This window comes from Electrophorus electricus, chromosome 22, assembly GCF_013358815.1.
Source record: "Electrophorus electricus isolate fEleEle1 chromosome 22, fEleEle1.pri, whole genome shotgun sequence".
Taxonomy (NCBI): domain Eukaryota; kingdom Metazoa; phylum Chordata; class Actinopteri; order Gymnotiformes; family Gymnotidae; genus Electrophorus; species Electrophorus electricus.
In genome coordinates this window covers 223,011-239,629 of record NC_049556.1, presented here as the reverse complement: position 1 = coordinate 239,629, position 16,619 = coordinate 223,011, and the positions used below count along the sequence as shown (strand labels likewise).

Sequence of the window (16,619 nt, the reverse complement as noted above, 5' to 3'; positions counted from 1 at the left end):
GACTGGTACCCATGGTGTATAGAATGCTTAACATACAAGACAGTCCTTCCCTGGTTCTACCTCTCCTGCCACTACCAGAGAGAGCACACAGTCTAAATTACCATTACATTGCTGTTGATGACTCTGAAAGCCCACTACCTCCCCTTTTGTAACTTTTGAGACTGAAAATAATGCCAATATTATCACACAGATGGGGCCCATCATTCCTACAGTAAGGTTTTTCATGCACTTATCAGGAAAACAAGGAGAGAAAGCACCAAAGAGTCTGCAAAAGTAAGTTAATCGGCAGATAGGATATCTATCAATTTATAATACCAATGCTAAAGTGTATTGACATCAACAGGGCCAAGGAGTAGTTTCTTGGTGTGTGGTGCAGCTGAGGGGTTCCCTCAGCATGAAATCATATAACAAATTTTGTACTATATGTGTTAAGGTGCATTTGGCTTGTTGGACGTGTCAGATACTTGTGATTTCTTCAGCGAGCTGGCGTGTATCTACTGTGCTGATCCTGATGTTAGCACAGCAGTTCGGGTCACTGCAACCACAGTTGTTGGGTGCTCGTACGCAGCTTTAGCAACTTTCTGAGGGTTCAGTGATTTGACCAAAACAGTGTTACCAGGAATTAATGGATGAGTAGGCTTGTCTGTGGTAAGAGGGAGCACGCAAGACATCACCATGCACACTGTTCAATTTCTCAATCAACATTTGGGTGTAGTCCACCAAGATCATGTCTGTGTCACCTGAATGAGAAACACCTGGGTTACCTCTGACCACTGGGGTGGTAAATGGTCTACCAAAAATGACCTCAAATGGTGACAATATAGTGGTGGCACTGGGCATCATTCTGATCTCACAACACTGCTGGCAGTAGATCTATCCACTTCTTTCCTGTTTCCATCATAGCCTTTGCTAACCTTTCTTTCAAGGTACGATTCATTCTCTCAATGCCAGATGACTGGATAAGGGATGTGAAACTTCCAGTCAATAGTTAGGTAGGTGCATAGTTTCTGAGTTACGTTGGAAATGAAATAGGGTCCCTGATCTGACTCTATTACCCAATATACCTCGATATCTCCTTGGCTAGGATTTTAACCACAGTGCGAGCGTCTTCCTTAGAACATTGAAACTCCTCAGTCCACTTGGAAAACCTGTCTACAATGACTAGCAGGTACTTCAACCAACCACAAAGAGGCATGAACTGAAAGGGATATTCAGGAGCGAGCAAGGCATCATGTTTAGCTTGTTTTTTTTACCCTAGTTACTTCTAGCACTGGTTAAACAGCTATCTAGGAGGAGTTTCAGTTTTACACGTTTCCAGTATACAAAACTGTTTTAGCCGTCACCCCCCTTTGTGTGACAGTAATGGAATTCACAAACTGTCAAAAAAATGATTTATAGCTTGGTTTGATTTGATCCCCCTCCACATAATAATAAATATATATAAATTAATATTATACAAGATGTGACAAGATGAAAATAAATTAAAACACAATGAGGGATCATTTAAAAAAATTATTTGAGAAATATTCAAGTGATTAAAGTAAATAAAAGTCTTAAACCAATACGTACCACCCAGTCTTTAATGTCTGCTGTGCTCCGCTGCCTGTCATGTACTGATACTCAAACATGCGTGTGGGTCTCGGTTGTGTGTCTCATTCTCCCTCACTCACCCATCCCACTCCCTCCCATTGCCTGATTCTCCAAGTCACTCCAAGTTGAGATTTCTAAATCAGTGTACATCAGAAGAAATATTGCTGCTACACATGCATACTGAATATACGGCATCATACTCAGAAACGTCCAAATAACCCACTAGGTAACGCTTCAAAAAAAATCTGAAGACACAGATTAGTCAAAATGACATTTTCTATGAACTGAATCAGTGCTTGGCGGCATTAAATGAGGCTCTTAAGTGGTGAATGTGCTCACAACTGGGTTCACAGAATTCTTCAACCAGTTTTGATAACGAAGAACAGAGTCCTAGAACGTATGAAACTGATGTAGAATTTCTCCCTTCAGATAATACGGAAAACTGTATGGAAACGGAACAAATGGGGTATGGTATAACTCCTGCCATTAGAATAATTCGTAGAGAAAAAGTTCAACACAGAAATTAGGAGGAAAGTTAATTTTGCCTCACTGGGTAACGTTAATATTTTTGCAGAATTTTACAATTATATTCTAGAGGTTAAAATGGCATGATGGATACCATTAATGAAATAGCTGGCTTGAGAGATGCTGTAAATTTTCTAGTTCAAGGTCCCAATATGAATGTTTCATCACAACATGAGTTGAAGAACGGGGCTGTGGAACTAGACTCTTCTAACCACGCTCAAGAAAGAAATGCAGAGCATCTTGAGATCCTGGCAAGTGATAGCATGGAATTTGTGATTCAGAGAGATGTTTTGCTTTATGCTTTGCACAACTTTTGAATCCTCAGGAAACACCAAAATACATTGAAAATGCTGCTAGTCAGATACAGCAGGGTGTAGGATTATCTGATAATTATACAGTTAGTTTTAACGATATTACCGGATTTGAGAAGTTAATGAATTGTAATATAGTTGTGTTGTATCAGACGTTCAACAAAAGCAGTTACTGTTTTTTAAACTAGCAGGACATCCCATGAGAACCATTTTATTCTTACACAACAACCATTACTATGGTGTTAAAAATATTGAGGGTCTTCTCGGGTTTCAATACATCTGTCGTTTTTGTTACAAAGGATTCACAAGTATGAGAAAACACACATGCGAGTATTATTGTAACATATGTCTTGATCCAGAATGCTATAGTTATACTCAGAATACATTGCAGTGTTCAGATTGCTCCTACTATCATAGCACAAGGGGGGGAAATTTTGTGCTTTGAAGACACGGCTTATCAGCAGAGATTTATGGACAGTCTCCTATTCCTATCTATGAAACTTAGCACTATTCCAAAAGCCATGGGGTTTACAGACATTAAAAAGGAACATTCCCACACTTTTACAAACAACCTAGAGAATCAGAACTATGTGGGGTCATAGCCTAGGCCTGAGTTTTACGGTGTGGATACGATGAAGCCCAAAGAGAAGCAAGATTTCTTTGATTTGGTATGAAACGATCACTGAAAGTCTGACTTAAGAAAAGAAATTGAAAGAATACTACTGTAACGATGTAAAGATTTTGAAAACAGAGTGTAAAATTTTCAAGGGTGAGATTCTGAGAGACACAGGCGTTGACCCGTTCAAGTCGATTACCATAGCATCCGTATGCATGAAAATATTCTGCACCATGTTCCTGCCCGAAAACACTTTGTTTTGTTGTTTTCACATACCTCCCCTAGATAACTACATCAACTGTCAGAAACGTCTCAACGCCATCTATACCATGGCTCGAGTATGTCTAAAATAAACATACCCATTCAACATGCACTTAACAATGGGGAAGCCAAGATTGGAAATTATTTTGTAGATGGTTACTTTGAGGGTAAAATGCGCAAAGCATTCGAGTTTCTCAGCTGCTTTTATCATGGATGTGATACGTGCTTTCCATCGTGCATGCCACACCCTTTAAGTAAAACCTCAGAAACCTTCGGAGATGTTCATCAAAACAGTCTTAATAAAATTCAGACACTGCAGTGTATTCACAAATTGTCTGTCCCCATAATGTGGGAACATGAATGGAATAATATGAAAAAGAATGATGAAGATGTCAAAGGTTTTGAGAAACTTTTTTACTTTCCAGAGTACTTAAATCCTCGGGATGCGTCGGCGGATCTCACACTTTCCATTTGCGAACTGGCTTTTAATCTACTCCGTGGTAACATCCCTCTGATGGCTCATCAGTATCGGCTTTTGAAAAGACAAAAAGTGGATAAAACTGTTTTCTAATAAAATATCATCTATAGATACAAAGAAAAGCTATTAATCATTCCGGAGGTTTCCTCTTACCCTTGCTTAGCGTTGCTGTACCCTTTATAAACAGTTTGATAGCAGTGTGCAAAGATTAAATGGATACTGCAGAGATGTTTTTGATACCGCATCATCAGATGGAAAAACTTAGAAACATCGCGTCCGATAAAAACCGTGACAGACCGTGACCTAGACGAAATGATGCAACATAATTTAACCAGGTCTAACTTGGACCCTCATGAAAAATCTAAGTTTTTTTAGTTGCAATTTTTTTAAAATATCGTTAAAAGCGGAGAAGAAGAAATGGCTCGAGTGACCCTATCCCTGCCCACCGAACCTGAAAATAAGCCGGTGACCAGGGTAAACGAAGAGACCGGTCGGATGGTTGAAGACGAAATCGCTAAAGGTTATAGGTAATGTCCCTACGAAAGCTAGAAAAAATGCTTCCTACATCATAGACAAAATCGCAAAATCTGGTGATGCATCGGCAAATGATGAAGGAGAGTTTATTTTCAAAGGAATAACCTTTAAAGGAGCCCACATGTTGTATTTGACTAAAAACTTAACCGCCACCCAAAAGATATCTGATGACCGGCGCCCTTTAGGGTGGTATAAAATGCTGAATGCCGTAGCCAAATTAAATATACCATATTCAACCATTCCTAATGATGGTGTTCGCCGAAAACTGTCAGACATTAAAAAATCTAAATCATTGTACTGACTGGTTGTTTAACATATAACATCACCATCAACAACGCTGCACACCCTGACATGAGTTTAAATACACACAGATAAAACGAGGTGCAGGTGTGTGCAGGCGTGGCCACAAACGAAAGTCCTCCCAGTGCACGTGGCTAGCCAAACCACGTGCCTCGCGGAAGGCAAGCGTTCCGTGACACCTAGGCCCAACCACTACAAAACTCTGTAAACAAAGGTCTGAAATTTCCAACTATGCAGAACTTTAAAAGGTGTCTGCTTACCTTCAAAATGCACTTTTGGAACTTTCAACCCTCACACAGAACAATGCAGCTCTTAGGTCATAGATCAGTTGGTGCTGATAACGGTGTGGGTCCACAGCCAAAGGTCCCTGTAGTACTGGGCCACCAATAAATGTCCTTCCTAAATCCCCAGTCAGCGGGGGATTGAAGATTCAGACTTCAGAATTTATTAAAGAGAACAGCTGGTCTGTCTTTTATTGCAACTTAACATTAACAAGCAATATTGAAGCACCCTTCGGAGAATGTTACATTTGCCTGTTAACACTCTTTTATTACCTCAATGCCCTGGCATTGCTCAATGATGAGGTAGAGAAGATCCGCTGTTTCGCAAAACCGCCCAGCCCTAGATCTTCTCTTGGCAAAAGAGGGAGGCATCTGCAAGGTCATTAATGAAACGTGTTGCTTTGACATCCCTAGTTACTATAACAACATTACTGACATCATTTCACACATGAAAGCTGCTATTACTGAGCCGCCACCTGCTGATGATTCTTGGTTCAGTTGGCTGACGGGCCTTGTCAGCTATTGTCGACCTTTGGGGATCTTGACTCATAAACATATGTTCACCCATAATCTTGATTATTGTGTTGATTCTTGTTTGTGGCACCTGTTTATTGTCACTACTGTCTTCTTCATAATTTGCATCTCTAACTCTGTGATTAATCATGCTAATGTTGCCTTGGTGCCTGCGTATTAGAAAGGTCTATATATTTTGATATGTGATTCCTGTTGGAATCAAAGAGGGAAGTGTTAGACACTGGAGCCTTTCTGCCTTCAGGCACCCAAAGCAAGGTCTCTGGCTATCAGCCATGACATGGCAGCTTGACCACGAGCTGGTCGCCCAAGGTCATCTGCTCCCTCTTCTTGTCTCCTTTACCCCTCCCTTTCTCTCTATCTCTCTCCCTGTCTCTCTCTTTAAGCACAGAATTGGCTCATGGCTGGTATGGGAACAGCTTGTGGCTCATTCATGCAGAAACATCTAATCTTTACTAACCTTGTCTCTTTCCTTTCTATGTAGATCCTTAGAACATGCCTCACTTTTCCCCCGTCATCCTGTAGATTTAGATAATAGACATAGGACACATATATGCTCTGATCCGAACCAGTTTACAGGTTTAAATGCCACCCTAGTTAATGATATTCATTTGCTTCCTGTTATTGATCTGCTGGTCAATAATTCATTATTCATTTTTGGACTCCAGTGCCACTTATTCATCCTTTAGCTCAGGGGTCCCTGCAGACTGTCCTAAAATGCACTCTCTGCCCATTAAAAGTCCAGATGACCCCTCAATTTTTTTGATGCAACAGTTTGTAGTTATTCCTGGTTCTCCATTTAACCTGTGATGTTTCGAGGATACGTGGGATGCAGGGATGAGGCACGGTGAAACAGGTGTTTATTCTTATGAACATGCAAAAACAAAAGACAAGGCCCTAACGCTATGCGCATCTCAAACACCAACAAACACGTTACGACACAGGAGACGTATATACACTAAAGACGATTACACATAATGCAAAACAGGTGGATAACATGAGAGGTTGTAGCAACATGGACGATCACACACCCACACACACACCAAGACGTTTGAGGAGGGGGCAGGGCCATAACGTGACAGAACCTCTCCCTGAAGGGCGTGACTCCTGGTGCGCCAGCCGAACGGGCTGCAGATCCGAGACCAACGTCAAACGGCGAGGCCAGAGGACAGGGCAGTCCGCCCCGGGCTAGCATGAGCAGGAGCACAGGGAGGAACACTGGGACTAACACAATGACAGACACAGGAATGCACACACTGATGGGGACTGACATGGACACAGAGCAGAACAACAGGACAGGCACATGTATGGTAACGGGGAGAGACATGGTGACGGGAACAGGCACAACACTACACAAATTAAACAGTCTGTGAAGCTTGGTGCTGGGGGCTCGTCGTCCTCGGAGCTCGTGATGTTGTTCGGGAGGGGAGGTCTCCCCCTAGAGCACCTTGCCCTGGGCAGAGCCTTAGGAGAGGCCTTGGTTGCTGGGGGCTCATCACCATTGGAGCCCATGGTATCAGTCTGAGAGGAGGGATCCCGCTGAGGTACCTCCTCCACCTCCATCGACGGGTCCTCCTCACGATCGGACCACCGGTCCAACTCCAGAGTGACGTCACTGCACTCCCTTTGCTCTCCATACTCCGCATAGCCCTCTGTGAGGTCCATGTAGGACCCTACGGATTCCACCGCTGAGTACCCAGCGGGTCCCTCCCCCATTGTGATTCCATGGATTGACACCAGGATGAGTGATGGTCTCATTGCGATAAGGGAGAAGTCCGCAGTGCCCGACTCCGAGGACTGGAAATCATTATACCAGTCGTTTTGGTCAGACATAGTCCCGTGTGACTCCTCCACTTCCGCAACTGGACCATGCTCTCCTACTGCGGGAGTCAGGAAGGTACCCGAGAACACAGATATTGCGGACACAATTTGGGGAAGTGCGTCTTTTCCCCTTCTTCTTGCCCTTCCCAGGTATCCTTCTTCAGGTGGTGTTGGGTCGCGATTTGATGTTTAAAATGAATCTCTCTCTCTCTGTTGAGCAGGGCAAAATGATGATCCATTCCAGACCAAATATCTCTATGTTTACAGAAATGCTGGGCCAGCCTAGCAACACAGCAGAACACTCTATACTTCCTGAGCTGGAAGACATTCCTAAATCTCTGTGGGCTGCCCATAAGAATGATGTGGGGTTTATACATTGTCCTCACTATAAGGTTCGACTCAAGCATGGTACCCCTGTTTACTGTAAACAGTATCTGCTATCTCCTGAAAAAGAAGCAGGTCTGTCACCTATCATTGACTCCCTGTTTACCCAAGGTGTAATCATTCCCACTGTGTCACCCTACAATACCCCTGTAAACCCAGTGCGTAAACCAGGCGGTAAGGGATGGAGATTTACACAAGATCTCAGGCACATTAATGACATAGTAGTTCCTATAGCCCAGCTGGTGCCAGATGTGTCTGCCATTTTAACCTCTATACCTGCACACCACCACTATTCTACTGTTGTGGATATTTGCTCTGCCTGTTTCTCTCTACCAGTCCCCCCAGACAGCCAACCACTTTTCGCATTTACATTTCAGGGTGGGCAATACACGTGGTGCCGGCTCCCCCAAGGCTTCCTGAACCCCCTGGCTGTGTTCTCTGCTGTTGTAAGAGAAAGGGAGGGGTAAAGTACGCAAGAAGAGGGAGCAGATGACCTTGAGAGACCAGCTCGCGGTCAAGCCATCATGTCATGGCTGATAAGCAGAGACCTTGCATTGGGTGGCTGAAGGCAGAAAGGCTTCAGTGTCTAACAATAATAATGAAACAAAAGAAAACACCAATAAAATTCTTTATTGGAAATATCATTTCTTGAGGCTTGTATTACTAAAACATCAATAAAATGATCCAACCAATGAAAAGGGTACAGATGTTTTGTTTTGAGTCTCAGTGCCCTCACACACATACTGAGAAAACCAGGCCTGACAACAAAGAGGAACGTAACATCCATGTTAAACACACACGAGACCAGACAACATGTGAGGAACCAAAGTTTAACCAAAGTGAGAGTTTAATGCATGGTGGATAAATCCTAAACACACATCCAGTATCACAATGTAAAACAGCAGGCATAGGTCAAAAATACCAGAAGTAAAAAAGTAACAGGGAGACAAATCAACAGTAACAAACAAGTCAGATCACAAAAAGTCAGACTTATAAAGACTTAAAGAACACTTCGGGATTGCTACAAAGTAGCAGCAAGACTCCCCAACTAAACTACACAAGAAGCTTAAACACAATAATACTAATCACCAAACAAGGGTGCAACACGATGGAGTGATTGACAAGGGGGAGAAGCTCAGTACTGCAGTGGGGCTGATCTGTGGTGACCAGATGTAGTGTCCTCCTGAACCAGTGGATCAGTCCATTTCTGTGATACTGACACTATTATAAAGTAATAGTAGTGGTTCTGGTGTCATTATTAATGGTGGCACAGTCCAGTTCTGTGATAATGACTGTGATACGTACTTCATATCCTTCAGTCTGTAGTGTTGAGTCTCACTGGGGATGACCACTAGAGAACATCATTGTCATGATTAGTTTCTCCCAGCTTCCATATTCCCTTGTTGTTGAGTCGATGTAGTAGTCCAGAGTCATATTATCAGCATGGGGATACATGGTTAAACAAACAAAACACATGAAGGCAAACAGGGGAAGCAGGCTATAACAAAGACTAGGAAACACGAAGGCACAGAGTACAAAGAAACACAACCACTCAGATAAACATGCAATGAACAGCATTAATACCGGGAACACAACAGGGTTTAAATACATGAACTTAACAAGGGAGAAACGAGGGACAGGCATAAGCAATCAAACGAGTGGCGGAGAAAATGAAACTACGGCATGGAACTAAAGTAACACAAGACAAGGAAAACATGGAACAAGGAAGCTGGGAGGGACTGATCATGACAATCATCAGTATTAGGATTAAGGTTAGGATTAGGATTAGAAATTCAGTAATGAAGAGTCATGAGATTGTACTGATCCTCAGAGTCCTTATGTTTATTTGTGCACATTTAAAAACTTCAGATCAGATTTTTCTTCATCAAAAAGAAGGGTGCTAATCTAAGAATGAGTAGTTAATACAACAACACAGAAGTGAGATCAGGAGGAGATGAAGAAGTAGGATAGACAGAGAGAGAGAGAGGAGGAGGAGAGAGGAGGATGATAGATAGAGAGAGATACAGGAGGAGGAGAGAGGAGGATGATAGAGAGAGAGAGGTACCACCATTTCACTGCGTGTTGTACTGTGTATGACTATGTATGTGACAAATAAACCAAACTTGAAAGGTATGAATGAGGCCTGAGAGTCATCACCTCCTGAGAGTCATCACCTCCTGACCTTGATACCTCACAGACAGACACCACGGCACAGAAGAGTTACAGAGACATTTAGAAAAGTACAGAAATACAAACATAATATAAAACTTAATCAAAAATAATCACAAAATAAAAACAATACATATTGATTCCTTCACCCTAGTGAGGCTCACTACAGAAGATCACCAGGATTAGAGTTAGGGTTAAACCCTAGTGAGGCTCACTACAGAAGATCACCAGGATTAGGGTTAGGGTTAAACCCTAGTGAGGCTCACTACAGAAGATCACCAGGAATCTCCAGGTCTTTAATTTACAAAGTGCTGCAGTTACATAACACTGTAAAAAATGTTTAAAAAATCTTGGATCAAAGGTTAAAAAGTGGAGCATAATGTGTCTCTCTGAGTGACTCTAGTAACAAACACACAAACATAAGCAGTCACTCAATCACAAGCTTCAGAACAGCTGAAAAGACAGAAGGTCTGTTGGCTGTGAAGCCCCACAGAACTCACACACTCATCTCCTCTACAGAGAAGGAACTCCAACACCACTGAATCTGATTCTCCTGGAATGTTTATGCTACAACCAGCACACTTCATATTTAGATTCACATGATAAAACAAACAAGCAAAACAATTATAATGTTATAAAGCATTTCTACACTAAGAGTGAGACTGGTATGTTAATTATGGTGAAACTACACTTTCACTGTAAGAGATTTTACCGCCAACCTGTTACATCTCCATCTGTTATAAAAATACCTTCCTGTTGTAGACATGAGTATCTGACATGATCATTTAAAATGTGTTTAAACCAAATAAATTAATGAATACTTGGATAAGAGGGTTTAAACTCCTGGTCTTGTAGAATCTTGAGGGAGTAACACAGGAGAATGAACTCTGTTTCCCAGCAGTCTCTGCTGTTCCTCAACAACCTTGACAAAGATGATTTGAAAACATTCATTAGGATCAGTCATTATTTCTGTTTAATGTACATAGAATCACTGTCAGTTCAGCTCCACACTACCTGTCCTATATTTAACAAAGCTGGTAGGTTCAGTTCTGTGCACATAAACAGTGAAAGGCTCTTACATGTTTCATGATTGTTTATTAATTAATATAAATCTGAGCAGAAGTCACTTTGCATTGATATTCAGTTTCACTTGAAATAAAGTTTAAAATGAACACTGGCTTCTTTTTCACTGAGTCATGTTTATTAAAAATCTTCCAACCACAGCAGCTGGTACTGACAGTAATGAATGAAGTGGAGATCAGTGAGCACTCTATGGAGTGATATCTGCTGACTGGCTTCAGCTCTGTTTCCTTCACTGTTAAATGGTTTTGAATGACTGGTTTAAGGTCTTCTTATGAACAGTTATAGTGTTCCTTTAGGTCTTTAGGTCCAGTAGTGGTTCGGTACAGCCTGGTACCTCTGAAATCATACCATAGATCTTGGAGCTCTGACCTTTGTGTGAGTCCTGCCTCAGCTCTGAGTATACAGTGTCTGCCCCCACTCAGCTCTTCTCTAGTAGGGACAAAAGAGCCTGAATTAGACCACAAGAAGAACTCCAACCCTCCAAATGATTAAACACAACATGACCTGAATAACCTACAGTGGGTAACTAAGCACACAGTTACTAAGCAGTGAATCAAAACGTAGAATCTTAAGAGTTCTTCAGGTCAGCTGTATCTTGGTGTGTCACTGCTGTAGGTGACTAAAGTTTCTCCTTTTCATGTACCTTCTTTTTTCTTTGCTTTCTGTTTTGGTTTCAGTTCGACCTCAGCATAAATTACTTCACTGGGTCCAGCACCAGTGTCTGCAGTAACAGAGAACAAAACCAAAGCAAACACAGGCGTGACCTCCCACTGACCTTTAGTGTTCTAACCAATCAACCAATAACATCTCATCATACACACTTCTTTCCAACATTGCACTGCTGCTGCTTTTGGAGACCAGCATGTGTTTCCTTTGTCTCATGTGATGATTATATAGTAGATATATATAGTAGTATATATACAGTAGAGTGATGTAGATCAGACTGTATTCTCCAGTGTGTATTTATACAGAACCTGTTACTTATATATATACAATAGTGATGTAGATCAGACTGTATTCTCCAGTGTGTAGTTATACAGAACCTGTTACTTATATATATACAATAGTGATGTAGATCAGACTGTATTCTCCAGTGTGTAGTTATACAGAACCTGATACTTATATATATATATATATATATATATATATATATATATATATATATATATATATATATATATATATATATATATATATATATATATAAAATAGAGTGATGTAGATCAGACTATATTCACCAGTGTGTAGTTATACAGAACCTGTTACTTATATATATATATAAAATAGAGTGATGTAGATCAGACTGTATTCTCCAGTGTGTAATTATATACCTGTTATTTATATGTATAATAGAGTGATGTAGCTCAGACTGTATTCTCCAGTGTGTAGTTATACAGAACCTGTTACTTATATATATATAATAGTGATGTAGATCAGACTGTATTCTCCAGTGTGTAGTTATACAGAAAATGTTACTTATATGTATATTAGAGTGATGTTGTGTGTGTGAGGTGTGAATTAAATCCCACTGTGAGGGTTATGTGGATGTACGTTTATTCCTGGATTATTTAAATTGTCTTAGAGAAGATAAAGCTTTAAGTTAATTGTTAATAAGGAAAGTTGTTGTTGTCTCATGGTCTGAGCAGTGTGCAGTGGTGTGACTGACACCCCTCACCTCCTGACTCTCTCTGGGTCTGATCTGATGTCTGATTGATGTCTGACTGACTCCCAGTACAGCGACACAGAGATTCTGCACCAGGCAACATGGAAATAAAAGAAAAGTGTTTAATACTGTAAACAGGTTTCATGATGTGTATCATAAAAACATATAATATTTAACCTATTCATAAATGACCTGCAGCTGATCTCAGACCTTTGTTGTTTTTGTAGGACCACAGCAGGGTCAGTAAGATGAAGAACACAACCAAACTCGGTCCCACAGCCAAACCAAACAGGCCAAGAGAGGAGGAATCACCAGCTGAACTCATAGGAACCAAAACAACACATGAATCAAAATGATTTGTTACACGTCTCTGCTCCAGACTATGTGAGCTCACTGTGTACTCTCTTCTTCAACACAGTAGGGGGCACTATTAGTGAGATCGAGTCTTGTAGTGTATGGCGGAAACAAATGCTTTTAAATCAGGGGTGCCAAAACAACAGTCCTGTGTATCATTTTTAAGATCCATTATAAGTTGGTAATGATAATAACAAGAAATGAAGTAAGATTGCATTTCACAGTTATAATACCATGCAGTATTACTGGAATAAAAGTACAGTTACAGTATATTTTTTACCCTTAATAAGTAAACACAATACATGTGGACTGAGTGTGTTCTGCTACTGTCTACAAAGAGTTTAAATGAGTAAAATAGATGTTAAACTCATGAAATGACTGTGATCTTACCATGTACAGTCAGGTGAACAGAGTTACTGTACAGACCTAAATCTATCACACAGATAACCAACACAATGTTTTCTATAATTATACACTGTAAACTGTTACTCACTAGTACACAGAACTAAATCTAAATCTATCACACAAGTCACTGCTGTCTGGTCCTGCAGATGTTTTAATACTGAATAAACCCATTAATTCAGAAGCACATAAATCATGTCCTGTAGCAGACATGACAGCTTCCTGTTATTCAGGAAATCAAACATTTTCTGATCTGCTTTGTCATTTTTCTACTAAAATGTTATTGACTTCTCCTCTCTAGTGGCCAAAGTATGCACATGTCCAAGACTCCCCAGTACATGTAGTGACACTTTAATATTGTGCCAACTTTTACTAAGGGTTGATAAGTACTGATATTTCATATTTTTGCTGAATATGTAATTGATCAATTTAATTTCTATTTTTTTTATATTTTTAGTTATAGAATGCAAACGGTTCCTCACCAGTAACATTTACCCAGATTGCATCACTGTAGTTTGTGTAGTAGACTGGGTTTCCTCTGCCAGCTCTGCACCAGTACTGGCCTCCATCAGAGGGCGCCACTGAGCTGATGTTGTAGGAGTTTGCTGCAGTGTTGGTCTCATTCTCAGGGTTCTGTGTGCGTCTGGACCAGTAAAAGCTCCATCCAGCAGGCTGGTCCAGCTTACAGTGCAGAGTCACTGGGTTTCCCACCAGTGCAGCTCCTTTAAGGCTTGATGTGAGTTTAGGTGTAGGTTTAACTGCTGATGGAGATGAAACACACAGTTCAAGATATGCAATGGCAGAGTGCATAGAGATATCTATGAAATGAGTAACATTCTTAGATTAAAAATAGATGAAGTATAAGAGTATTTTAAACATTTTAAAATAAGAACAATAGACTCTCAGTAACATGGTGTAGCAGTAGTGAAGCAGTAGATTAGTCAACAGACTTTTAATTAACTGTTTATATCAGATTTGTTTATAATCTGATGAATTCAGTTGTGTTTCACTTTATTTGGGTGTCCAAGTTCTTATCTGTAGATGTTAACCTGAGAAGTCACTGAACATGTAACAGGTATAATACATACCATCTTAGCATACTCAACAAGCTGTTATAGACATGCTGTTAACATTCTGTAACTGGATTTTAACTGGACTTTGAGATGGGGTTGGGGTCAGGATTACACTCCTACTCATTCACATGTGAGTGTGATGGTCTCTCTACTCAATATTTGTGTCCATTTAGACTGCACAGTCAGAACCAGCTCAGGCTCCATTGTAGAAATCACACAGTACTTAAATTCTGCTTTTATGTTCACCTCTCTATAAGATCATGTGTTGGAATCTTATTAAACCTTTGAAAGCTTTTTGAAAGCATCTAATAGTTTTGATACGAGAAGTGAACTTGAAGGAATAAATAAATGGAATGTATTACTTCACAAGCAGCTCAGCTGAACCACATCTGGTAGGAGTAATGGTAGTGTTGCTACAGTAGGATTAACGGTGGTGAAGGTACAGTAGGAGTAATGTGGTGACAGTACAGTAGGAGTAATGGTGGTGAAGGTACAGTAGGAGTGATGTGGTGATGGTACAGTAGGAGTAATGTGGTGATGGTACAGTAGGACTAATGGTGGTGATGGTACAGTAGGAGTAATAGTGGTGATGGTACAGTAGGAGTAACGGTGGTGACGGTACAGTAGGAGTAACGGTGGTGACGGTACAGGTGGTTCTTAAAGTCAACAGAAATGAACACAAAAGTTTTTATTGTCCAAAACATTCCCTGACAGTCCTAGTATTGAAATGGCCCCTAGTTTACAAATAGGTTCTACGCCATTGGGACCAGTTATCTACTTGAACACAGTTTAACGTATCAATATATCCAGAAATGTAACAGCATTTTATTTTTCTATAATAAATGAGTGTATTACATGTAGATTTAAGCCTTAATTAAAGTAACTGGATTCCATGTGAACGCTTTGTTACATTTATGTAAATACTGATTCACACCACAAGATGGGGATGTTTGATTTCTTATTTCTGCTGTGGATAGAATATATAGAAAACATCTATTCTGTCTCTTAGAAAATGATGGGTAACAGTAACTTTACATGGCTTGAATGACTAAATGTAAGTAATGTATATCCATAGTCTCAAATACTCAAATTCATATGAAAATACAAATATATAAACTGAAGAGAGTTCAGTCAGGGACAGGACATGGTGTTCATGGTGTTCACAGTAAACTCAGTACAAGCGTAAGTTCACTACATGGAGTCTCACCCTGCACTGTGGTGTTGACAGGATTACTGCTCCAAGATTCAGAATTATAAAATGATTTTCTTGCCAATATAAATTTGAGGCTCTGGTTAAATTGGTGTAATAATAAACATGTGAAATCTTTAAATTCTGACCTCTGACTGAGACCCAGCTGTGTGGTGACTCTCCTCTCTCTGGGTGTTTACAGTAGTAGACACCCTCATCTGACTTTGAGACAGTATGGATGGTGATTTCTCCTGCAGTCTGGGTCTGGATGAGTGATCCATCTTTGTATAAATCAGCTCTGAGGTGTGATGTGATATTGAGGTGAAGTAAACAGTGTAGAGTCAGAGGATCTCCCTCAGTCACAGGATGGACAGAACTCTCCAGAATCACATCACCATCTAGAACAGAGAAAACACTTTACTCATCTTTTACAGAGAGAAGGATTCCAGCATGAATACTGAGTAATACATAACAGGGACACAGAACATTAACACAATAAAGTAGAAAGTAGAATGTCACACACACACACACACACACACACACACACACACACACACACACACACACACACAGTTCACCCTGAATATGTTAAATTAACAGCTTTTCTTATTAACTCTAGTTAACAGTTTTCTTAGTCAGTAACTGATAGTTCTATATATTGTGAACTATAATATAGTTATCAAACATTTCCTTTTCTCCTTAACTAGTGAGTGCATACATGCAGACTCACTGTGCACTGTGATGTTAACAGGATTGCTGCTCCCTCCAGATTCAGACTGACACCAGTACACTCCAGTGTGTGTTGTGTAGAGGTATCCGATGGTGCATGTAGATCCTGTAACTGATCCCCAGTCTGATGAACAATCTGACACACTCCCACTGTGTGTGTATCGTCTCACTCTCCATCCAGTAGAGTCACTCTGTCCCTCACAGCTCAGTGAGAGAGAGTCACCACTAAAGTGTTGAGTTCTGCTGGGACTGATGATCAGAGAGACTGGAGGAGACAGACCTTAGAAACAGAAATTATACATCAGGCGTTATTATTATTGTCTTA

General features: G+C 40.5%; 1 protein-coding gene across 1 annotated transcript; it reads right to left on the bottom strand.

Moving 5' to 3' along the window:
- Window positions 1-10,521: 10,521 nt before the first annotated feature.
- Window positions 10,522-16,512, bottom strand: LOC118240595 (basement membrane-specific heparan sulfate proteoglycan core protein-like; the record flags this gene model as incomplete). Its single annotated transcript, XM_035521507.1, has 8 exons — window positions 10,522-10,723; window positions 11,254-11,313; window positions 11,528-11,605; window positions 12,560-12,634; window positions 12,758-12,862; window positions 13,786-14,064; window positions 15,715-15,963; window positions 16,296-16,512. Coding segments are annotated over 7 exons (1,014 nt in total), but the record flags the coding sequence as incomplete, so codon positions are not given.
- Window positions 16,513-16,619: the final 107 nt, after the last annotated feature.